At 40.1% G+C, this 26,301-nt stretch overlaps 1 protein-coding gene across 2 annotated transcripts in view; it reads left to right on the top strand.

Moving 5' to 3' along the window:
• The first annotated feature begins 642 nt into the window (after positions 1-642).
• PDZD8 (PDZ domain containing 8) overlaps positions 643-26,301 on the top strand; it is a 108,842-nt gene continuing 83,183 nt past the window's right edge. For both annotated transcript variants that reach the window (XM_010388883.2, XM_030940723.1), the window contains exon 1: positions 643-1,779. In XM_010388883.2, coding sequence (XP_010387185.1) covers positions 908-1,779 — 872 coding nt within the window. In that variant the 5' untranslated portion in view covers positions 643-907. The remainder of the gene's footprint in view (positions 1,780-26,301) is intronic.

The following is a 26,301-nucleotide window of genomic DNA, read 5'->3' as shown; positions in this document are numbered from 1 at the left end:
CTCCTCCCTGAAATTTCGAAGATCCACCTCGGTGGGAAAGTCATTCTGTGTGGCGCGCCCTTTCCCTGCGTCCCTCCTTCCCAGGGCCCACCCTCCGCGGACGCAGAGCGTCTGCCGGGGGGACGGCCGGCCCGCGATGGCGGCCTCTGAGGTAGTTGGTCCCCTCTCTCGGTGGGCTTGGGAAGGGTCCGAAAGGCCCGCTCAGATCTTCGGCGGTGCTGCTCGGAGGGAAAGCGCCGCCGCCAGCCGAGCTGTCACGGGCGCGAATGGAAGAAGTACACCGCAGGATGAGCGACGCCGCTGCGGAGGTAACCGCGGGGACTGCGGCCAGGGACGGGGGATGGGTGCAGCAGAGGATAACGGGATGGCCGGCAACCGAAACGCGTCAGGCCGGCTCCGCCGGACCTCCTTACCAGCCCGCGTCCCCAGCCGTCCTCCCAGATCCCGACTGCAGCTTCAGAAGCGACGGCCACGTGGGTGGCGGCGCGCGCCGCGGGGGCTAGAATGTTGGCGTTGGGGGAGCGCGGCTGGAACGGCCGCAGAGAGGTGAAGGAGGGCCCGCGTCCGCGCGCCCAGGCGCCGACTGCTGGGCGACGCCGCCGGGAGCGAGCACGCCTCGGACGTCACGCGCCGCTCGTCCAATGAGCGGAAGCCTGAGGGAGGCGCCGGTCCCCGCCCCGCCGCTGCCGCCGCCACACCGGCCCTTCGGGAGCGTCTGGGGAGGCGCGGGCCGCTGCGGGCTCGGGCGCCGCACCGCGCCGGCCCGAGCCTCTGGACGAGGCCCACGGAGCCGCTCGTCCCGACCCAGCCGCCCGATGTCCTCAAGATGGAGGCAGCGGGGGCGGCGGCGTGAAGAAAGCGGCGCTGTGGGCGCGGGAGCAGGGGCCCGGGCGGAGGCGGTGGCGGGATGGGGCTGCTGCTCATGATCCTGGCGTCGGCCGTGCTGGGTTCCTTCCTCACGCTCCTCGCCCAGTTCCTCCTGCTGTACCGCAGACAGCCCGAGCCGCCGGCGGACGAGGCCGCCCGCGCGGGCGAGGGCTTCCGCTACATCAAGCCAGTGCCGGGCCTGCTCCTGAGGGAGTACCTTTATGGCGGCGGCCGGGATGAGGAGCCCTCCGGAGCGGCCCCTGAGGGCGGCGCGACCCCCACCGCGGCCCCCGAGACCCCCGCCCCGCCGACGCGGGAGACTTGCTACTTCCTCAACGCCACTATCCTATTCCTGTTCCGGGAGTTGCGGGACACCGCGCTGACCCGCCGCTGGGTCACCAAGAAGATCAAGGTGGAGTTCGAGGAGCTGCTGCAGACCAAGACGGCCGGGCGCCTGCTGGAGGGGCTGAGCCTGCGGGACGTGTTCCTGGGCGAGACGGTGCCCTTCATCAAGACCATCCGGCTCGTCCGGCCCGTCGTGCCCTCGGCCACCGGGGAGCCCGACGGCCCCGAAGGGGAGGCGCTGCCCGCCGCCTGCCCCGAGGAGCTGGCCTTCGAGGCGGAGGTGGAGTACAACGGGGGCTTCCACCTGGCCATCGACGTGGACCTGGTCTTTGGCAAGTCCGCCTACTTGTTTGTCAAGCTGTCCCGCGTGGTGGGGAGGCTGCGCTTGGTCTTCACGCGCGTGCCCTTCACCCACTGGTTCTTCTCCTTCGTGGAGGACCCGCTCATCGACTTCGAGGTGCGCTCCCAGTTTGAAGGGCGGCCCATGCCCCAGCTCACCTCCATCATCGTCAACCAGCTCAAGAAGATCATCAAGCGCAAGCACACCCTGCCGAGCTACAAGATCAGGTGAGCGGGAGGTCGGGGAGCGGGCCTGGCTGCCGGGAACCCCGGCCTGGGCGGGACGCTGCTGGCTGCGTGGATTGGGAAGGGCAAAGGCTCTTTTCTGTCCTGGCGCCTGCTTCTGGGGTCTTCCCACCCTGGACAGGGCCCCAGATCAAGGCGAGTAGTGAACATTTACTTTGCTTCCGAACGGCACTGATAGGAGGTAGAAACCTTTTCTCGTGTTCATGGGGACTCAAGGTGCTGTCAACGCGGGCAGAATCGTCTCCTTTTATAAGCAGCATATTGGAAAAGGAAGGGAAGCCTACCCGAATCCCCCAGGAGTCGCTTCTGGGACTGTGGAGAAACTCTCCCTCTATGTGGTTGCTGCATTGAGGGCAGCCGCGTCACTGGCTTTGCAGCATCACCTTGGCCGCGTTGAGAAATTGTTCCTGGACACAGTACACGCGTGAAGGGTGTGCTTATAGCCCAGGTCTGTGCTCATTTGCCATTGCAGGCCACTTTTGCTTTGATGGTTTGACACCTTTCAAGGCAGAGGTGGTAGCTCTTGCAAAGGAATCCTTTTGTGGTTTTTTTTGTTTGTTTGTTTTTGAGACAGAGCCTCGCTCTGTCGCCCAGGCTGGAGTGCAGTGGCGCGATCTCGGCTCACTGCAACCTCTGCCTCCCTGGTTCGAGCGATTCTCCTGCCTCAGCCTCCCAAGTAGCTGGGGTTACAGGCGCATGGCACCACGCCCGGCTGAATTTTTTTTTTTTTTTTTGTATTTTTTAGTAGAGATGGGGCCAGGCTGGTTTCGAACTCCTGACGTCAAGTAATCCGCCCGCTTCGGCCTCCCAAAGTGTTAGGATTACAGGAGTGAGCCACCGCGCCCGGCCCAGGAATACTTTCCATAGCAGATGGGAAAGGAGTTGGGAGCCGATACATAGTGTACTTTACATTTTGCGTTAGTGTCATTTGCCCATTTTGGGTAGATTGTAGAACACAGATCCAGACTCTGCCCATCAAGCATTTACTCTCTGTGACTGTAAGTTCCTCTCTCAAAGGACCTGAAATCACTGTGCAAATTGTATTTTAATGCTAGGTAGTGATTTTAATTTTTTTTAAGCCCTCCAGCATCTGATGGCTTCAAGTTTGTAGTATACAGTTTTGAGTAGTATATAAATTTTGTTTTAATATTGTAGGAGTGGAAGGGGAAAGACTTTTTTAGGGCTAGAGGCGGAGTGGAAGGTGCTGTTTCTTTTGTAAAAAGCTGAATTTTTAATTTCTCTTTCTGTCCTTTAATTTTGTATTCACTAAGACATTTGGGCCTTTAAAATTTTGCCCTTTGTTATAAAATTAAGTCAGTCTTGTATTTTGCTTACCTAATTTTACTTGCCTTTTAGTGGAAGTTGCCTATTTCTGGATCACCAATTTTCTACCAGTGTCAATTTTCAGGAGCAAGATAGTCCAGAAATATTTTGGGTTTGGAATGGATTATTGGCTTGTGTATGTGGCAGATGTACCTTACCGATTATGTTTTGTTTAGGCTAATAGCACAGAGTGACAGCTTAAAACTTGGATGGCAGGAGAAATTTACTTTGTAATGGAAATATTTCCATAGATTTATGGAGAGGTGGTGAACTGGTTGTTCACTGTGGTTGATTTCTGGTTCTGTGAAGTAGAATATACTTTATGAAACCTACTTTTAACCTCTGGAATATCAGTGACTAAATTATAACTGGGTTCTAGTGTTTAAGCAGCAAGAGATGTATATTTATAGCAGTGTGTTGCCAAAAAAGTCGTGAGAAAAAGTTGCTAGAGATTTTGGTATTCTATCACAACTTCAATTATGCTGTTTTCTGGTAGCTTTCAGTTAATACAATTTGACTAGATTATTATTTTGAAATTTGTGGAATAGCCAACGACAGTGAGGTTACATATCATTTTGAGGTTTTTTTTTAAATGTAGACTTGGAATTTAGGTAAATCTGAAATAAGTTATGAATAAGAGTTATGGAGGCATTGAGAAGTTTATTACTTTGAAAAACTATGATCTGTATCATTGAATAACAATCATTTAAAAGTATGGCAAAACTGCTTTTCACTTATATCTGAAGGGATTTTTTTAAGAGCACAGCATGAATTTGGTGATGATATTTCAACTTCTAAACGTGAAGCATTAAATGATAATTTCCAGAAGTACACACATCTGTGCTATTTATACTAGATGGCATCTCAATGCTCAGTCAGCTGCACAGAGCATATCACTCAATCTGTAAATGTTTATTGTACACCTGCTATATGCTTTTCCTTGTTGTAGGTGCTGGGATTTCAGTATTGAACAGTACTTGAACTCAGCCCTCAAGAAGCTTAGAGTCTAGTGAGAATTGAATTAGCTATACTTAGTAATTTTTTTGTGTTTTTTGTTTGTTTGTTGAGACAGGATTTTGTTCTGTTGCCCAGAGCTGGAGTACAGTGGCAGGATCGCGGTTCACTGCAGCTTCGACCTCCTGGGCTCAAGCAATCCTCCCATCTCAACCTTCCAAGTAGTTGGGACCACAGGTGTGCATCACCACGCCTGGCTAATTAAAAAAAATTTTTTTTTGTAGAGATGGGTCTTGCTTTGTTGCTCAGGCTAGTCTGGAACTCCTGGGTTCATTTAACTGATCCTCCCACCTCAGCCTCCCAAAGTGCTGGGATTACAGGTGTGAGCCACCTTGCCCAGCCCTTTGTAAGATTTAAACTAGAGTGGGATTGATGGGGTTGAAGTAACTAGGAAGCTGGTTTTAGCTTAGTAGAAGAAAATAACAAGTATGACGATGATAAGGGCTGCCTTAGCAAGTGTTGACTTCTTGTCTGTGTAGCTGTTCTGTCCAGTGTTTTAAACTGGTGATGGGCCAGGTGCAGTGGCTCACACCTGTAATCCCAGCACTTTGCAAGGCTGAGACAGGCAGATAACTTGAGGTCAAGAGTATGAGACCAGCCTAGCCAACATGGTGAAATCCCATCTCTAGTAAAAATACAAAAGTTAGCTGGGCATGGTGGCGGGCGCCTGTAATCCCAGCTACTCTGGAGGCTGAGGCAGGAGAATGGCTTGAACCTGGGAGCAGAGGTTGCAGTGAGCCAAGATGGCACCACTGCACTCCAGCCTGGGCAACAGAGTGAGACACCGTCTCCAAAATAAATAAGTAAATAAATAAACAAACAGGTGATGGTGTGGGACTGATTCAAGTTTCAGATAAGAGAATGAATTACAATACATCTAAGATATAGCATACTTCTCACAGGGAAAATTAAACTAGCTAGTGTTCATCTTTTTTTGCAGATGAGGAAATGGAGCTCAGAGTAGTTAAATAACTTGCTTAAAGTCACACAGCTTTCAAGTGGCGAAACCCAGCTCTAATAAGGCCAGGCCACCTTTAAACACACACACACACACACACACACACACACACAAACTGTATTGTTTTTAAGTGATTGTTTTTTAAAGCGTGCCATCGATATAATAAATATGTGGGATATCTTTCCAAACTAACCTAGAACTCTTGAGAAGAGTATGACTATACAGCTGATTTTTTTCTTAAATTGGTCATTTTAGAGGATCCTTTTAAAAGTAAATCATGAGGCTAAATCTTTGGGTACTGTCCCACATAGCGTTTCTTTTTTAATTGAGCAGATTGTATTTCCAAATAGAAGGTCTTGCTATTTTATCCTTTTTTGTGTGTTTTTGTTTTGTTTTGTGTTTGTTTTTTTATTTGAGATGGAGTCTCGTTGCATCACCCAGGCTGGAGTGCAGTGGCGCAATCTTGGCTCACTGCAACCTCCACCTCCTAGGTTCAAGCAATTCTCCTGCCTCAGCCTCCTGAGTAGCTGGGATTACAGGCGTGTGCTACCACACCCGGCTAATTTTTGTATCTTTAGTAGAGACGAGTTTCACCATGTTGTTCAGGCTGGTTTCAAACTCCTGACTTCAGGCAATCTGCCCACCTTGGCTTCCCAAAGTGCTGGGATTACATGTGTGAGCCACTGTGACCGGCCTAGTTTATTCTTTTTTAGCTGTCTAATCTTCTTAGTAGAGCTAAAGCAGTAAACAGAATTGTATGGAGTCTTAGGATCCTTTGGCATTTGTAATCATTACGTAACAGAAATATCTTGCCAGTTAACATTGTTGTTACTTCTTTCCCCTTTTATTTATTTTGCCTTTTTCGTGTTGCTAAAGTGAAGCAGACTGTCTGGACTGCCAGTTTCTGATGTTTCACCTACAGATGCTAAGTTGCTCAAGTGGTTGCTTTCTAAGGACCCAGCTGATTGACACTTCATTTTACCCAAGTTAACAAACTTACAATGTTTGTAAAACATTTTATTTTACAAAATGAATTATAATATGTAGACAATATGTTTACAGATTTATTCAAGTTAGGAATTTCATTCATCCACCTCAGTGTTAATTGTTTTGTTTTTTTACTAAAATACTTTAGTATATTATAATAGTAATTTTTTTTTTAAATGAACCTCAGAATCCGTCCTCAAGGGAGAAAGATTACCACTAATGTTCTTTTACTACATGGATAATTCATCTTCAACATGCAGTCTGAGTAATAGTCTCTGGGTGGGGAGCTGTGTTTAGGGTTTAGGAGTCAAATATTTGAGATTCTTACTGATGCTTCTGTTCCTGGAGTATTACTGTACGCAGATGAGCAGATTCAGTTTGCAGGTACTTTTTATTTGGCCTGTGCTGTTTAAAAAATGGAAGATTCTGTGTGATTTGGATTTGTGGTTTCTGTTAGGAAAAATTGGAATATCTTGTAGCGCCAGTTCTGCATTTCTCAGAGCAGCAACAGGATGGAGAGATGGACTGTAGTAGCAGCTTTGGGGTTGAAACTCAGTGTGTAAGCTCCTAGGTGGTGTTTATAGTTCCCCCTTATTTGCTGTGCTTAACTGATGGTACTTGCCTGGCCTGGAATAATATGAATTTGAGACTCTTACTGGAGGAGTAAATAGGGAGCATTACTGTTGCTAATTAGTGAAAATGGGAAGACTTAATAGCTGGAGTGGAGAGGGAGGGTGATCATTTTTATCCTTCTTTTAACTACGTTTTTGAAGGGACTGTTATTGAGCAATTTTATTTTTTAAAAGATATTATTGGCCAGATGGGGTGGCTCACTCCTGTAATCCCAGCACTTTGGGAGGGCAAGGCAGGCGGACCACTTGAGGTCAGGAGTTCGAGACCAGCCTGGCCAACATGGCAAAACCCCTTCTCTACTAAAAATACAAAAATTAGCTGGACATGGTGGCACATGCCTATAATTCCAGCTACTCAGGAGGCTGAGGCAGGAGAATCGCTTGAACCCAGAGAGGCAGAGATTGCTGCAAGCCGAGATCACACCACTGCACTCCAGTCTGGGCAACAGAGCAAGACTCTATCTCAAAAAGTAAAAATAAATAAATAAATAAATGACATTGTCAGGCCTGGTGTGGTGGCTCATGCCTGTAATCTCAGCACTTTGGGAGGCCAAGGTGGGTGGATCACCTGAGGTCAGGAGTTTGAGACCAGCCTGGCCAACATGGTGAAATCCCGCTTCTACTAAAAATGGCACGCGCCTGCAGTCCCAGCTGCCAGGAATGCTGAGACGTGAGAATTGCTTGAACCCAGGAGGCGGAGGTTGCAGTGAGCCAAGATCGTGCCGCTGCACTCCAGTCTGGGCAACAGAGTGAGACTGTCTCAAAAAAAAAAAAAAAACATTGTCAATATAATGTTGAATTTTAAAAAGTCATTCTGCCAGAAAAAAAAAAAATGCCTTGAAATGCAATCCATTTTTCTACCATGTAATGATAGTAAGTAGATAGCGGCTCCTTTTTGTTCGAGTTTGGTGGATAGTTTGCTTTAGTGGGATGGGGTCATTAATAACTAGATAATAACTAGATAAGATTCACTGATCTCCAAAAAGGGGGCATCAACTTATTGACAGTATATTTGAATTTAATGAATTGAGTAATCCATATCTCAAAATCTTTCAAAGTAAATTAACTGAAAACTGACAAAATCATTTGTAAAGTCAAGTGTAATCTGTTGTATTTATTTACTTTTTCATACTTTTTCTTTTATATTACACATTGGAAAATACTTTAAAATAGCTACTAAAATTCCTTGGTGGTTATAATAATGATAGTTTTACTTACTAATGTTGATAGGAATTCTAACTAACCTTTAACACTTGGGGAGAATAGACAATGACATTGTACATTACTCTAGCTATGCTGGAATAATCTTGTAATAGCTAATTTTTAGCCTATTGTGCTTTTTCTTGTACTGTTGCTCATATCTCTATATCTCTTGTCATATCTCTATGTAAGTTGAATTGCAGATCATTGTCTTAGAGATGAGTAATTATGTGATTTTAAAAATAGTCGTTGATTTTCAATAAGTGCTTAGTGCATACTACCTAGTGTGGTGGTGGGTATAGTAAAAGTGATAAAAATGGTTATAAACTAATTCATGCTCTTATAGGGTTAGTCTTTCTAGGGAAAACAAAGAACACGTAAAGCTCATTTTAGTGGCATTGGAAGTATTTAAGCCCTTCAGTTTTGTGAGAAACTGAAACAGGAGAGATCAATATCTCTGCTCTGCTAAGGCAAACACCTGATTACTGTGGTACTGTATATAATACATTGTGACCTTAGCTTTTTTTTTTTTTTCCTCGTTGCCCAGGCTGGAGTGCAGGCGCATGATCTCGGCCCACTGCAACCTCCACCTCCCAGGTTCAAGCAGTTCTCCTGCCTCAGCCTACCACAAGCGTGTACCACAATGCCCAGCTAATTTTTTTATTTTTAGTAGATACGGGGTTTTGCCATGTTGGGCAGGCTGGTCTTGAACTTCTGACTTAAGGTGCTCTGCCTGCCTTGGCCTCCCAAAGTGCTGGGATTACAGGCGTGAGATACCGCATTAGCTTTCTCAGCACACCTAAGTGTACTCCACCTAAATACCCAGTTTAGTGCTGATTTTACTTTTTGCACGTTGGATTTCCTCAAGCTGCTTTGAATTATTTTAATTTCAGCTTTTAAAACACTTTAGATGGAGAATAATGTGTTGATACATTACAAATCTTTGCGCTAGGAATTTGATTTACTCATTGAGGGGATAGTAATCATTTTGAGATGGCTATAGTTTTGTTTGTTTGTTTGTTTGTTTGTTTTGTTTTTGTTTTGAGACGGAGTCTCACTCTTGCCCAGGCTGGAGTTCAGTGGCACAATATTGGTTCACTGCAAACTCCAGCTCCCAGGTTGAAGCAGTTCTCCTGCCTCAGCCTCCCAGGTAGCTAAGATTACAGGCGAATGCCACCACACCTGGCTAATTTTCATATATTTAGTACAGACGCGGTTTCACCATGTTGGCCAGACTGGTCTCCAACTCCTGGATTCTAGTGATCCGCCCGCCTCAGACTCCCAAAATGCTGGGATTACAGGTGTGATTCATGCCCTGCCGGGAGGCTATAAATTCAAATCAGTAAAAGCCACAGTGTCTTCCTGGAAATAGCCAAAGCAGATCATTATAAAGTAGATTGTGTTGAAGGAGCATGCCTGATCAAACACTAAATGTTGATTTACAAGTATTACTAACAATCTATCATGTGAGCAGGGTGGGGGTAATAAAACACTGTTTGGTAAGTATTCATTAGGCACTGTGTGGGCATTTCCATGCAGTTGCAATCTCAATAGTTAAAACTCCTGTGTGGGAGAGGTTACTATCTCAGTTTTACAGATGTGGAAATATGAGATTTACAGAGGATTAGTGATATAAAGTCCTGAATTTCAAAGGTCCTGGACTTCCAGAGCTCATGCTCTGTTATTTCTTCAGAGATAAACCAACTGTTACTCTAAACCAGGGGTCTGCAAACTAGCTGCTATTAGGGCCCTGTGTTAAGAATGGTTTTTACATTCTTCAACTTTATATTTGAAGTTGTTAAAAGAAGTACTAGTGGTGGTGGTGGTGGTGGTGGTCGTGGTGGTCGTGGTGGTGGTAGTAACAGACCTTATGTACCCACGAATACTATCTGGCCTTTTACAGAAAAGATTCACTGATCCCTGCTCTAAACTTTAAAAAAAAACCCTCAAAATACACCCCCCACAACCTGTTATAATGTTTACCAAAAAAAGAAGCTATATATGTGTACGTTGAAAGTACTTTTAAATCTTTGAGGGTCCTGTCCTTTGGAAACCTGCAGAAAATTTCTGCAGAAAATAAATTTTCTGCATTAAAAAAAATTGCATTTAATTTCATAGTTCCCTTGAAGCTTTTTTAGGGTCCTTAGACTCTAGGTTGAAAAATAAACACAGACAGAAGTATACAACTTTGTTACCATAAACACAACTAAAACTAACATGCTAAAATAAATATTAACCACTTCATTATTTTGCTTACCTTCTTAAAATGTATATAGGATTCATATGACTCAGGTGTTTCTAAAAATGCTGGAGGAGGGGGTAATCCCTCTCTCTATCCTGTGAAATATATCATGTCTTTTTGATTCTTTCCTTTTTTTTTTTTTCCTCTTAAGATTCCCTATAGCAGGCTGAGGCACTCTCTAGATCAGTAGTGCAATAAGAATATATGAAATTTCAAGTTAGAGTTCTTATCACTAAATACCTTGTTTAAAAGTTAAATACTGAGTCAACATTTCTTCCCATCATATTCTCTATTTTCTCAGAACAGTGTCACCAGGAAACAAGTATTATTAAATGACTTCGTTCTTACCTCGGAGTCATAGGACGTACTGACACTTTTTTGACATGGCATCAGAGCACATCACACTTAATTGGAAAGTTTTAAAGCCAACCACCTGGTCATTAGCAGGTGTTTTACAGAGTAGTTTCAAAATCTCTCTTAGCCAAATTGCTAAGACTGGCATAAAACTGTACACTTCCTGTATTTGTACTAGGGAAAAATGTGGTATGCATGTTAATTATTTACCTTTAGATGAGTAGTAGTAATTTTACTAGATATATATCAGATATTTTCTAGGTGACACATTACATTCTTTTCCCTTTCAAATGAGTGACAAACTCACTTTAAAAATTCAAGCTGTTAGAAAATATGTAGTATCAAAGTGAAAATCTTCTGTAATATCTTTTCTTAAAACTATTGTTAAATTTGGGAACTATTCCATATTTTTCTAAATGTATTGTAATTTGTTATTTATAAAGGCAGGATCATACTCAGTACTTCATTGTTAGCATCTTTTTTTTTAAACTTACTGTATCTTGGGTTTTCTGTATATACCTGCTTCATTTGTTCTAACAGATGCTTATAATTACGTTGGCCGTTAGTACCATAAGTTAACCAATTCCTTGTTGATTTTTCAGTTTCTCACTAATATAAATAATGGCACCGTAAACATCCTTCTACCTGTATCTCTGTGTAGATGGTAGATTTTGTTGTTATTTTTATTTTGGGGGTTGGGTGTTGGCCATTTTTTTTTTTTTGGCATATATTTATATAGTATTGAGGAGCATAAAGAGGTTAAAAAATCTACTCCTCTCCATTTTGATTTCATCCTCTGATATACCCGTGTTAAGTTTGAGGTCTAAACCTAACTGTATGCTCAAACATACATATACAAGCCTCTTATATATATTGAGGAGGTGCCTCTCTCTCTTCCTCTTTTTACCTTCTTCCGTCTCCCTCCCTCCTGCCCCCACTTTCACTCCCTCCTTCCTTCTGCCCTTAATAAAATGAGAGTATAATATGAATGTGACCCTGCAAATTATTTTGTGAAGTGTAACATGGATGTCCCTTCAGATAATATGTATAAATCCAACTCATTTACTGCTTTGCTCTACTCTCAGCCATTCTCTCTGCCTCTGACCTTATCTTTCATCACTACTTCTCACATAATCTGTTCGTGCCTCCTTGGCTGTTCTCATACCCCAGGCATGCTCCCACCACAGGGCCTTTGCTGTTCCTTCTTCTGGAGTTTTTTCCCACATACAGCCAAAGAGCTCACTCCAACGTGTTTTAGGTCCCTCTTAAATATCACCTTTCAACATATTATGTTTAAAAAATAAAAAAAATAAAAAAAAAAAGTGGGTTAACCCTTTAAATGCTGGATTTTTTTTTTTGCTCAAACTTCTTATGGAAATACTATGTGTGTATGTGTGTGTGTGTGTCTGTATGTGTCTGTGTGTGTACAGAAACTGTCCCACTCCTAAATGTACAGGGATGAATTTTCACAAAGTGAACTCAAACACTTATCTGAGTGCTGTGATTTTGAATTCGGTCTCTCTAAAGAATACCTGTATTTTCTGGGTTTCTTACACATAATTTATGGAACATATTTTAACTTTTTTTATGGTTAAACATTGTCATTATGAACACAGGCTGATGATATGTAACCCAGTACTATTGTGAAATCAGTATTGAAGGAGAGTGCCTTCTTTATAGACAGACAGACACACACACACACACACACAAACTCACACACCACCCGCCCCCCCCCCATAAATTATGTTGATTGTGATCTCCAGCATTTAACCATGTTGAATTCAAGGTCTATCCAGGCACCATACTGGCACAATATCCTTTTCTCATTCCTACACACAAACAAAATACTAAACACAGATGTGTCTGCAACCTTCTCTGACACTCCAGAAGACTTGGTTTTTCATTTCACTTTTTAGAAAGGTCAATATTGATAAACTGTAGATTATACTTTTCTTGGATTGATATAGAATAACAATCAAGCTTGCTTTTACTAGTCTGGTATATAATTGTCAATTTTAATGAAATCAGAATGTTTTAGAACACATTTCTCTTTATTCTCTAATCAGCACATTGAATATTTCTGCCTGTCAATTCTTCATGTATTGTAGGGAGAATGGAGCTGATGATAGGTGGGTGGGGTACTGAATGTCTGGGCTTTGATTTGCATAACTTTGATAGAAAAGCTGGAAAATTTTTCACTTCCCAGCATTAATAGTTCTTGCTGGTATGTATTTAAAAACAAAAATGCTTGAATAGCATAGTAAAAATATCCTCATTGGGTTTATTCTTTTGTATTAAGTACCTATTATGTATACTTGGGTCATTGGTAAGGTACCAGTTAAACAGATACTTGCAACCTAACTACTTTTTAGTAATGGCGTTTCTCCTAGGATGAACTCTATAATATCCTACCTGTATAATCTACAATTATAAGTGACTATTATTTTTTGCTGTGAAATCTTAAGTAGTAGTGATAGGGAGATACAATTTCTGTTTAGCAGCTGGCTACAAGAATCTCTATTTTGAAAAATGATTATGTTCTGTTCTTAGATACAACTTTCATGGAGACATCAATATCTTCTGAATAGTGCATCTGGTGTTTGTGTTGTATGCTAATTTTTTGCCCTTTTTACACAATAGTCTTTCATACATATTTTCATACATACTAACACTTATTACTAAAGATGTGGTTGCTGACTACCTTAGTCATTTGGTCATGCAAATAAATAATTCAAAGCTTCTTGCTCTCTGAAACCTGCTGTGGCTGAAATAAGAGCCATTCTGTTATAGCAAATTTCATTTGTGTGGTAATTATTTTTATAATGCACTGAAAATCTTATTTTGTTCTCACCATTACTAAGTATAATATTATTTTCTGTAAAGTTTAGGACAGATGATAGCTGATATATTTCAGTATTTGGAAATCTTGTTAGTTCTTAATGTTTAACTCTTTGGATTTTAATCAGGACCAGAATGGCAAACTCTTGCCATGGGAAGAATTTAACTAAATATTTGTAGTAAAATATGTGTCCTTTTGTTTACTAATGCTGGAGTGGTAGGTAGTACAAACTGAATTTGCTTCAGATATTTTGAGATTAATGAAATGTAAAGAGAAAATTCTTGACAGTCTTAGTCTGTAAAATAAAGTCAATGAATGCAGTATATCTAAATTACAGCCCATTTTAGGTAAATTGCTTACTTAAAGTGAGTAAATTATCTACTTAAAATATTTTAGTAAGTTGCTTACTCAAAATATTTGAACTTTTTAATACTACAGAGTTAGGATTTGGACTCAATAATTCTGAGAATCATGCCACTCAACAAGCATTTATTGAACCAGACTCTTAGTAATAATTGTTAGTCTAGAGAATATCAGTGCTCTTACGGTTTCTCTTGAAAGTAACTTGGCCTCTTGCCCTGAAACAGTAGGATTAGAAGATGAGGAATTCCTGTTTTATTTCTGGAATTACTACTGATTTGTTGGTTTAGTATATCCTTGGACAAGTCATGCAATTTGTTGTTTTTGAGACTAAATGAAATGAAAATCTAAAGTTTTAAAAGTTCTTAGATAAAAGAATTTTGTAAAAGTAAGATGGCATTATTTATTATTCACTTTGCTATTATTTCTGCAGGCTGCATCTTATCCTGGCATAGGTTTAATGTAGGGATTTCTCTCAAATAAGGATATACAAGCTGTTTATCTTATAAATATTTTCCTTTAATAAGTTCTAACTTGAGTTAGGTACTTATAAACTAACAGATGCAGAGATACAGATAGTATTACAATCATTTATGTACATTAGAAGATGTTTTACTTTCATTTGGATAGGGAAAAATTAGGAGAAAGCTGGACAGTTATAACCTTAAAACATAATCATTCCTCAGTATCCATGGGGGATTGGTCCCAGGACCCTCCCTGTTCCACCAGGATACCAAAATCCACAGATGCTCTAGTTCCTGGTATAAAATGGCATAGTATTTGCATATAACCTAAGCATATCCACCTGTATACTTTAAATCATCTCTAGATTACTTATAATGCCTAATACAATGTAAATGCTATATAAATAGTTCTTATACTGTATTGTTTAGGGAATAATGATAAGAACAGAAGATCTTTGCATCAAGTTCAGTGCAGTCGCAACAGACTTTTTTAAAAAAAATCTGGGGTTGAGTCCGAAGAAGCAGAACCCATAGACGTGGAGGGCTGACTATGTTAACTTCTCCTTATTTGTCTTGTTCAGATTTTTTGTTGTTCCTTCATATTTGGAAAGGAATTTTTGTCTGTTTGATACATCTGACTAGCTAAAGAATACCAGATTTCTGTTTCATAAACTTCATTGTTCATGTCTTTACCATAGTAGGAAGGTGGTAATTTTGCTTTAAAGCATTTTCTCTTTTTCAGTCCACAAGACTTCGGAAGAGATTCAGTTTATTTAGTAAATGTTTAACACCATCTTTGTCCAGAGTGCACAAGACTTCAGAAGAGATTCAATTTATTCAGTAAATGCTTAACACCATCTTTGTCCAGAGAGCAACACACTGCAGTTGTGTTGCTGCAGAGAGAGTTAGTGCTAACAGGGAGTAAATTAACACAGTCCTTTCAAGGTATTTTTAAAAATCTAGCAGTGAGAAAGTATAGTTAAAGTAAGGTAATGGGTTACAATTTAGAATTTTTAAAAAAATTGCCCCAACTTAGAGTCGTTACAGTCTGACTCAGTAGTTTTCACAGTGTAATTTGGATCTTCCAGACCTTTGAGGGGTTGGCAGGTCTACGAAGTCAAGTCAGTTATTTTCATAATAATACAAAAATGTTATCTGCCTTTCTCACCCTTGTTCTCTCACAAGTATATGGTGAAGTTTTACAGAAATTAAATATGTGATGACACCATCACCCTCACAGCTAATGGAATGTGAGCTCTGTATATTCTTATGTTTAAAATTTTTATCATTTGTAATTTCTGATATGCGAAATGTTAATAGACATAATCTACATGAATGGCAGCTCTTTGGGATCCTCAGTAATTTTTAAAAGTTTATAGGGGTCCTAAGAACAAAATGTGTAAGAACTGCTAGTCTGACCTGAAGTTTATTTATTTTTACCATATATAAAGGAGCCACCTCTGTTGCCTCACTTTCTCAGTGAGCTTTAATAAATATAAAATATATACATTATTTTCAGTTGCTATCTAGTATTGCTTGTACACGTTGGTATTGTAAGACACAAGGTTGAGTGGATTTGTTACAGTTTTGACTACACCATTTACTATGTGATCACAGACAAGCTGCCTTAGCTTCCTCTTTTGTAAAATGTTTATAATACTGTACCTTGTTATGAGTTGTGAAAATCAAGGACATATATCAGAGTTGCATAATTTACAGAAATGCTAGAAATATACAAAGTGGTCATTTTTGTATTCTCTTATTCAAAGGTGTGTGTTGGGGGGCTAGTAGAGAGAACAGGAAAGGATAGGAGTTTGGATTTGCCCATTTTTTTTAGCTATGTGAAAGCTGCGAATTTTGATTTAATTGATCATAAGCCATAGTAAGAGACCCTTACATTGTGGGTTGTGATGAACATAAGACTATACGAGATTTGCCAGACATAGTCAAGAGAATTACTTTGGTTCCCTGAGCAACTCGTCTCATTTGATACCTTACCTCTCTGGTGCATAGGCTATCAGTTAACATTGACTCATCTTTTAGTCACCAGCTCTTTGAATTCTATTATGAGGGACCTGCAGCCTTGATTATCACTCTTTTGTTCAGCATATATATAAAACTGCTTTAGAAAATTGTGAGGCATTTTGGACCTTAATCATTCTATGCAGAAATAGGAACTTGGCTAAAAGTGAGCATTTTATATTAGGTAGAGGCTATATAGATGAGCAGAAGAAATTTTTTTTTGTAACAGTATTTGTTATCCTTGTTCTTATTAATTTCATAACTATTCAGGAATACCTTTTTTCTCTGTAGGAATGCAGAAATTAAAATGATTTCCCCAAGAATAGTATACTACACTTCAAGGAATTTCATAAATAGAACAATTTTCTGTGAGTTTCCTGAAGTCAGTTTATTAATATATTCAGTTTAATATAAACTTAGTTATAAAACTTGATGCAGAAATACAAAGGCAGTAACTAAGGTAGGGAGGCATGTTGACTTTTTGTTTGTTGTTTTTGTTTTTGAGACGGAGTCTCACTCTGTCACCCAGGCTGGAGTGTAGTGGTGCGACCTCGGCTTACTCCGCCTCCTGGGCTCAAACAATTATCCCACCTCAGCCTCTCGAGTAGTTGGAAGTATAGGCGTGCACCACCATGCCCAGCTGATGTTTTGTATTTTTAGTAGAGATGGGGTTTCATCATGTTGGCCAGGCTGGTCTCAAACTCCTGACCTCAAGTGATCGCCCACCTTGGCCTCCCAAAGTGCTGGGATTACAGGCATGAACCACCGCGCCTGGCCTATTGTTGTTTTTGAAACGGGGTCTTGCTCTGTCACCCAGGCTGGAGTGTAGTGGCACACTCATGGCTTAGTGCAACCTCAACTGCCCGGACTCAAGTGATCCTCCCACCGCAGCCTCCCCAGTAGCTGGGACTACAGGCATGCTCCACCACACCCAGCTAATTTCTGTATTTTTTGTAGAGATGGGGTTTTGCCATGTTGCCCAGGCTGGTCTCGAACTCCTGGGCACAGTCTATCCACCTACCTTGGCCTTCCAAAGTGTTGAGATTACAGGCGTCAGCCACCACACCTGGCCCTGATTATTGTTAATTTGTTCTCTTGCACTTAACAAATGATATTATCACAAAGCACACAATTAAGAAAAAAAAAATCAACTAGCATGGGACTGAAATCATTGCCATGTTTAATCTGAAGCCCAAGGAAGACAAACAGCTGTGAACTGGGACCATCATACATGGTGAATGCTGAATCCTGAAGTGGTTCCTTGTGGAAGGGAAGAAGTTTGCTACCTGACATGTCTATAGGAGTTCATCCTTAATATAGATAAATAGAAGGTTTGATAGGAAATATTTCTAGAGCACCTCACTGGGCCAAATGCCTTATGAGAAATTTCTTACCGCCTTAGGTAACTCTATAAAATAGGTGCTATTATTACTGTTCTTTCATAGGTGAAGAAACTGGGGGTCTCAGAGTTCTAAGTAACTAGCCCAAGGTGTCAAGGCTAGTAAGTATTAGAACCAAAATTCAAGACCAAGTATTGATTTAATACTACTTTAAACTGCCTTGTCAAAAAGAAGCTGAAAGTGAGGAATAAATAAATGAAAACCCAGGAGAAGAAAATCAGAGGGAAGAGAAAGGTAAGGAGGGATGGTGGGTAGTAAAAATAGGTGTGGAATGCAACAGTGAGAATTAAGGGTTAGCAATCAGTAAAAAAGACTGTTTTATAGTCCATGAAAAAAGAGACGGGAGATGGAGGGGAAAGAAAGATGACTATAGGTTGGTGCAAAAGTAATTGTGATTTTGCCATTACTTTTACATGGCAAAACCTGCAGTTATATTTGTACCACCCTAATAAATTTAGTGAACTACTGCTTTGGTCTGGGATGATACTATACTTTTATATACATATTATCCATTGAATCCCCACAGTAAAACCGTGATAGTGATATTTCACTTATAAATGACTAAGTGCAGATTCAAAAGGTTAAACGGTTGCTCAAATTGAAACTCAGGTCTCTAAGATTGCAGAACTCATGCTTTTATATGATATCCAGTGTACAGTTTAAGAAACAGGGAACTTTTTTATTTGATCTTTTATTATGAAAAATTTCAAATATAGTTCTAAGGTAGAAAAAATAGTAAGATGAACACTCATAATCTGTCACTCATCTTCAACAGTTCTCAACTCACAGCCAATCCTGTTTATCTCTAACTCCCTTTCCTTCTTAATCCCATAGATTATTTTGAGGCAAATCCCACGTATTTTAGCCATGAATACTAAGTATGTAGCTCTCATATTTTTTATCAGATATAAAACAAATTTTAACAGTAATACCTAATGTCATTAAATATCCAAGTAGTGTTCACATTTTCCTGATCGTGTAGGCTTTTTTTTTTTTTTCTCCCCGAGATGAAGTCTTGCTTTGTTGCCCAGACTGGAGTGCTATGGCATGATTGGGGCTCACTGCAACTTCTGCCTCCCGGGTTCAAGTGATTCTCCTGCCTCAGCCTCCTGAGTAGCTGGGATTACAGGCATGTGCCACCACGCCCAGCTATTTTTTGTGTTTTTAGTAGAGACGGGGTTTCGCCACGTTGGCCAGGCTGGTCTCAAACTCCTGACCTCAAGTGATCTGCCCACCTCGGCCTCCCGGAATGCTGGGATTACAGGCGTGAGCCACTGTGCCTGGCCCCTGTAGGCTTTTTTAATCACAGACTTTTGGTTTGCTTTACATAGCCGTGATCATGCTCTGTTCAACAATGTATCCTGATTTTCTTTTTTTTGAGACAGGGTCTCACTCTGTCACCCAGGCTGGAGTGCAGTGGTGCAGTCTTGGCTCACTGCAACTTCCACCTCCCAGGTTCAAGTGATTCTAGTGCCTCAGCCTCCCAAGTAGCTGAGACTACAGGTGCTTGCCACCACACCTGTCTAATTTTTGTATTTTTTGGTAGAGATGGGGGTTTCACTGTGTTGGCCAGGCTGGTCTTGAACTCCTGGCCTTAAGTGATCCACCTTCCATGGCCTTCCAAAGTGCTGGGATTACAGGCATAAGCCACCATGTCCGGACCTGATTTTCTAAATAGCAGTTTAACATAAGTATTATCTTATATTTTATTTCAACTTTGTAAATTAATTTAGACTTGAATGCATTCTTTTATTATCTTTAAACATTTCACTGCTTTATTGCTTTTACTGGGGAAAAAAGTTTGTCTCTATGAAAAGTTGTAAGTTTAATAACATGCTGTATTTTAAAATACCTTAGTTTTTTTGAAAGAAGATTCTGTATCGTGAAAAGGTGGGGCAGGGAATACTCCAAAACCTTAGATGAGGCCAACATGAACTCATTTTCCAAATAGACAATAATCTCAGTAATTACCCCCGACTTATAAGCTATCTGGGTTATTTTTAATTTTTCTTTTTCTCATTTGTTTGTCGTTGATTACTTCCCTTTCCCCAGTCCCAGATTAGGATGCCTACCTTAATGATAGATTAATAGTAAAGTACGTATTATTCTCTTATCACATCAGCCTAATTTAGCTTTTGTAAATGCAGTTAGGAATAACAATAACATAACTTCTGCCAAATATGGTTAACATTGTTAGTTGGGAACATTTAAATATAACTTTATTCCTAAAAGAGCATGGGCCTGGATGTGAGTATACCTGTGTTTTTAGACTCAGGTGTAATTAGATTATTTCTCATCAGTAAAATGAAAGGATTTAAATATTTGGGTGTCTGTGGAATTACCTTTCATATCTAACATCCTGTGGAATAAATTAGTATATGTGTGTGTTGTGCTTTAGTTATTTTCGAATTTTAATGGTAATCTTCAAATTGAGTTTTTCCTTTTTAAATTTTTCTTATTTTTCTTTTTTTATGTCATAAATGTCTCAGCACCTTTTTTTAACTTATTAAATGATGTTAAGAAAATTATGTTAAATATTAGGCAATTTTAGATTTAATACAGTTGTCTCTAAAAATAGAATCTGCAGGAAACTCTCAGTTCACAGAAGAAAAAAGGATTGAAGATGGAATCAACCAGTTGATAGTTTAAAAATTAGGCTGAGATCTGGAGCTATTCATTATAATAACTTAAAGATTAATGAGATCCAGATAGTATCTTTTCTAAGACTTAAGGCTCCTGTGGTCTTAGAAAAGAGAAAAATGAGCATATAATAACTTAAGAATTTTTAAAAATAGAATATGATTGTAATAGAGCAGACTAACAACACCTTAATAGTATTTCTTCTAGAAACTTCTGAAATTTTTCAGAAAAATTTAAGTATTGTAGTATAATTAAAAGTATGCCATTTTAAAGTATATTTCATGTCATTAAATAGGTTCTTTATTTCAGTGGAGATATACTAAGTGCCAGTTTATGTGCTAGGCATTTTGTTAAGTACCAGGAATTTAAGCTGAACAGTAATAATAACTAATGTCTATTGAGTGTTTGCTGGCATGGTACTAAGTGCTTTTCATTATTCAATGCAATTATTATAACAGCACTGTGAGGTAGGTGTAACTATTATCCTCCTTTTGCCTCTGAGGAAACCGAGGCTTAAATTTTGGTCAAGGTCAGAAGTTTGCTCAAGGTTATATTGCTGGGAAGTGGCACAGTAGGATTCCAAGCCAAGCTATCTAGCTCCAGAGTCTGTTCTTAATCTCTATTCTATATGGCCGATAAATGTAAGCTTTCTTTTCTCAGGCAACTCACAATTTAGTTGGGAGGAGGGGATCTTTCAGGAGAACTAGAAAGATGGAGACAGATACATAAATAGTATGGCTAGTAATAAAACAGAGCGTATATAAAGGGTTTTTAGAACACAGGTGAGGAAACAATTACCAGATGGTAGAGGAGAGGGACAGGTTACAGAGAGGAGGCGACTGAAGTAGAACTTCAGGAGTGAAAAGCTTACCACGTAGGGCTAGGCTACGTATGGCGTCAGAGTGTTTAGCAGGTACAGTTTCTCAGGAGAAATAATACGGTAGTACTAACCTTGGTGAACATAGAGGAGTCTTGTGTATGAATTGTCCTTTTAATGTAATATCAATTGAAGTGTCTAAGTAAAATTGAAAATTCGAAATTTAGATTCATAATTTACCAATACAGAAAATGAAGAGTATTTTGAACCATTGTACTTTGTTTTCTTTCTGGTTTATACTTAGTTTTGTATTAGTGTGCAATAGTTTGCATGATAATGTATGCCATAAAAGTTATGACTAATTGAGGTTTTGAAAATTATATTTTTAATGCAGCAGGGGGAACTCATTGTTTGAAGGAGTACTGGCTCTGAAGCATAATAAATGAAGAAACATTTTGAAAATGATCACTCACTGAGTTATCTAGTTTATATATTTGGTGTAGGAGAATTTGGAGAGAACATTTATGTTTGCTAGTTCCTGATGTGATAGAGCCGAAACTTTCCGACTGAAAGTATAAACCATATAGGACTTTCAATTGCCCGTTTATAGCTGCTCGTTCCACTCTCTCCCTTAGAAGGGATATAGTGTTGTGTGTATTCCTGAGCTTGAAATATGACTGCAGTATCTGAGTATCTAACTTTGACTGGTCTCTCTATTATCAAATAAGCCTATTTGTTAAACAGATGAGATGGTATTTGAGGTAACTGTTAAAGAATAGTTTAGCTTTAGACATAGGGAGATGGGATAGGAGCATACTGTGGGTAGGAGAAATCAGAGGAACAGAATGAGGGTCTTGTAGGATCTTCAGGGATTCAGTGAGGAAGCCAGTTTGAAATAATAATACTTGGGCATAAAGAAAAGAAGAAAACCAGAATTTGTGTGCTTGTAACAGCCACGAACTTGACTAGGTGTATCACATGTGTGAACTCTAAATCTTTGTAATAGTCCTGTGAGGTAGCTTTTTATTTACAACAACAAAAAGTAGAGGCTTTGTTTTTGGTTTAAGAAAGTACTCTTTTTAAGAAAAGGAAACAATTTCAAAAATTCCAACATTCTCAGCAATCGATGAAAACTTAAACCAAGCCAATGAGGAACACAGAACAACAGAAGAGACATTTTAATGGTAAATGGATGGAGGGGAACGGGGATAGAACTAATTGGTTGTGAGGAGGAGTAAAAGGTAACCTCCACGTTTCCAAGTCTCTTTGAAATTGGTGGTGCCAGTAAGAGAAGCAGGAGAGGAGGGTGCAAGTTTGAAGAAAGAGTGTTTAATTCATTTTTAGGTACCAATATATGAACTGTGATAAAAGCAACAGCAAGTGATGTTGCTCAGGGAAGTTAGAGAAAGGAAACAGGAAGACAGAAACCACATTGTTTTAGTATACAGAACAATTTTTCTAATTCTTCATTCTGGAAAATTTCACTTAAGAGTCAAGAAAATAGTTCAGTAAATGCCGCTCCCTGCCTCTTCACCCCCTCCCTCATCCTGCTTTGTAGCCAGTAATTAACTTAGGGCCACTCTTGTTCATCTGTATCTTGCCACACACCTCTCCCCCGATTATTTCAAAACAAAATTTATGTGTAACATCAATATGTCTTTTTAAAAAAGTATAATCCTACTATCAAAGCTTTAAAAAGTAATAATTCTTTAACATCTAGCTTAGGATCATTTTTTTGTATCCCCAAATTAGAAAACATCAAGGTGTAGATTCTCAGAAATGACTATTTCGTAGTGTTCCTTATAATAAACTAGCATGGATTTTTATTAGAACAGAGAGAGATTCATTGATCTTTTAACCACGTGGACTTGTTTACCCCTTCCTTCTGAAATATTGTGACTAATATGGGTCTTTCTTGGAGGACTAGGATGAGAAAGTTTGAGAGCCATCAAACTGCACTGGGAAGGTCATTCCCATTATTATTGATTTCCACTCTCTCTAGGACTCCAAGTCAGTATTAATAGAATTGCTGAACAATTTTATTGAGTTCTTTATATTTTACTCAGCATCATAACCTAGACAAAATAGTTTGGAAGACAAGAGGTACTGTTTTAGGTATCTAAAGTAAACTTAATAGAGAGCCCATGATTAACAGTAGAATTTACTTTCTGTAAACGATTAAAAGTGAGATACTGTGATTTTATAGAAATTATACAGCTTTAAAATGCAGATTAGGAAATGTGTTTTAGTAAAGTGGCATTGTATTAGGACTTATTACAACCCCACTCCTGTGGCTCCACCCAGAAGCAATTTGGCACACCGAAGGACAGCTTCAACCCCCTATGAGTTCATCTCTGCCCCAACCAATCAGCAACAAGCACCTCTTACCCGGCCACCCCACTTCTTCCCCCAAACTGCCTTTGAAAAACCCCTCACCTACGAGCTTTGAATGAAGTAATTTGGGTACACATTTTATCTCCCGTGTTGTGGCCAGCCTTGTGTCTATTAAACCCTTTCTCTACTACAGTGCCACCATGGTCTGTCTTCATGCCGTGGGCAGGAAGAACCCCTCAGGTGGTTACAATACCTTGTAGTTTAAGAGATGCTGGCACATGAATTAGTTTTACTTCACCCTCTCATAGGTAACAAAAAGCATGTATTATTCCCCTCTTCCCTTTTTGAACAAGAAAATGAAGTTTAAGGAGATAAAAGACTTTTCCAATATCACCTGCTTTATCAGTGATGAAGTTGGGACAACAATCTATATTTATATATGATTCTAAGTTTTGTGTTCTTTTGTCTTCTTTTTTGTGTTCTTTTTTGTCTCCTTGACAAATCCTCATCTAACCTTTGCCTTAATATTTCTAGAGATAGAGGCTTGCTACTACATATTGAGAAAGCCATGTCCTTTTTTCACTTAGCTCTAATTGTTACAAAGTTTTCTCATATTGATCTGAAAACTCTAGCAGATTTATCACTTGAGCAAGAACATGAAAGCTCAACTACAGTTAACAGTAGATCTAGACCTCTGCATATTTTTACATTGGGTTTGTAGTAAAACCTTTCTCTCTAAAGATCACAGTGTTTGCAAACAGTTTTACTGCTGCCATGTGATGGAGATGTCACCAGCTGGTATTCAGCATGCTTATAGAGCAAACTTGAAGAGACATCTTAAAGTAAAACATATTTTAGATGTTACAAAAGGTTCTCTCAGATCTACACAGGAGAATTTAAATATATATTTTAAGTGTTAGTAAAGTAATGCACATTTAAAAATTAAACACGCCAAGTATAGTGGCTCACTCCTAGAATCCCAGCACTTTGGGAGGCCAAAGCAGGAGGATTGCTTGGACCCAGGAATTCAAGACCAGCCTGAGCAATATAGCAAGACCCCACCTCTACAAAAAATAAATGGGTGTGGTGGCCTGCATCTGTAGTGCCAGCTACTTGGGATGCTGAGGCAGAAGGATTGCTTGAGCCCAGAAAGTCAAGGCTGTAGTGAACCATGATCACACCACTGCATTCCAGCCTGGGCAACAGAGTAAGACCCCATCTTCAAAAAAAGAAAAAAACATGTTTTCTCTTTAAACTTTTATTAAAATATAATTCACCACCTGAAAAGTGTACTAATCAGAAAATTCAGCTCCATGAATGTCTACAAAGTGAACAAACTCGTGAAATCAGCATTCAAAACAAGCAACAGAGTATCACCAGCAACCAAGAAGCTCCTTATATGCTACCTAGTCACTACCTTACCCTCCTCTGCCTAAAAGTAACTACTATCCTGATTTCTAACACTATTTTTAGATTTTTTTGTGTTTGTTTTTTGCCTGATTTTGAACTTTGTATAAATTGAATCATACCGTATATACTCATTTTTGTTGTCTTTAGCTCAAGAGTAGTTTGTGAGATTAATCCATGTTGTTGCATATAGATACACTTTGTTCATTATATTTGCTGTGGAGTATTCCACTGTGTGAATGTATTTCAGTCTGTCCATTTTTGTTGATGGGCAATGTTGTTATGAATATTCTTATATATGCCTTTTGGTGAACATTTGTGCACATTTCTCTTGGGTATATCAAGAAGTAGGATTGCAGAGTCATAGGAAGGATCTCTACAGCCTTCGCAGATATTACTACAATTTTCAAAGTAGTTTTAATAGTTGAAACCAGCAGTTTCACATCCTCTCCAACATTTGGCATTGTTTGACCTTTCATTTTACTTAATGCATGTAACTTAAAAATCAAAACAGAAGAACTTAAAATGAAAATCAGCACTTGCCTCCCTAAACCCTTTACTTTTCTGCCCTAAACTAGACTGTCCAGAAGCAATCGTTTCTAACTATTATATTCTCGCTTTGTCACCCAGGCTGGAGTGCAGTGTGGCACAATCTCTGCTCACTGCAAGCTCTGCCTCCCAGGTTCATGCCATTCTCCTGCCTCAGCCTCCCGAGTAGCTGGGACTACAGGCGCCTGCCACCGTGCCCGGCTAATTTTTTTTGTGTTTTTAGTAGAGACGGGGTTTCACTGTGTTAGCCAGGATGGTATTGATCTCCTAACCTTGTGATCTGCCCGCCTCGGCCTCCCAAAGTTCTGGGATCACAGGCATGAGCCACTGTGCCCGGCCTATATATTTCTATTTTTAACAACTTTTAAGAGTCATTGGTTAAGAGCACAGATTCTGGTGCCGGGCGTAGTGGCTCACACCTGTAATCGCAGCACTTTGGGAGGCCAAGGCAGGTGGATCATAAGATCAGGGGTTCAATACCAGCCTGGCCAACATAGTGAAACCCCATCTCTACTAAAAATACAAAAATTAACTGAGCGTGGTGGTGGGCACCTGTAATCCCAGCTACTTGGGAGGCTGAGGCAGGAGAATAGCTTGAATCCGGGAAGCAGAGGTTGCAGTGAGCTAAGATCATGCCATTGCACTCCAGCCTGGGACAGAGCAAGACTCTGTCTCAAAAAAAAAAAAAAAAAAAAAAAAAAAAACAAAAAACCACAGATTCTGGAGCTAGACTGCTAGACTACCTAGATTCTTATTTTGGTTCTACAACTTGCTAGCTGTGTTTCCATGAGCAAGTTACTTAACCTCTCTGCGTCTTAGTTCCCTCATCTGCAAAATGGGGCTAACTATAGTGCCTATCTCATAGAATTGTTTTGGGAATTAAGTTAATATAATGCCTTTCACATGCTAAGTATGTAAAAAGTGTTAGCTATACTAGCAATAATGGTGTTACCTCTGTATTA

Source organism: Rhinopithecus roxellana, chromosome 11, assembly GCF_007565055.1.
Source record: "Rhinopithecus roxellana isolate Shanxi Qingling chromosome 11, ASM756505v1, whole genome shotgun sequence".
In the NCBI taxonomy this organism is placed as follows: Eukaryota; Metazoa; Chordata; class Mammalia; order Primates; family Cercopithecidae; genus Rhinopithecus; species Rhinopithecus roxellana.
The sequence above is the reverse complement of the archived record's forward strand: the minus strand, read 5'-3'. Positions and strand labels throughout refer to the sequence as shown.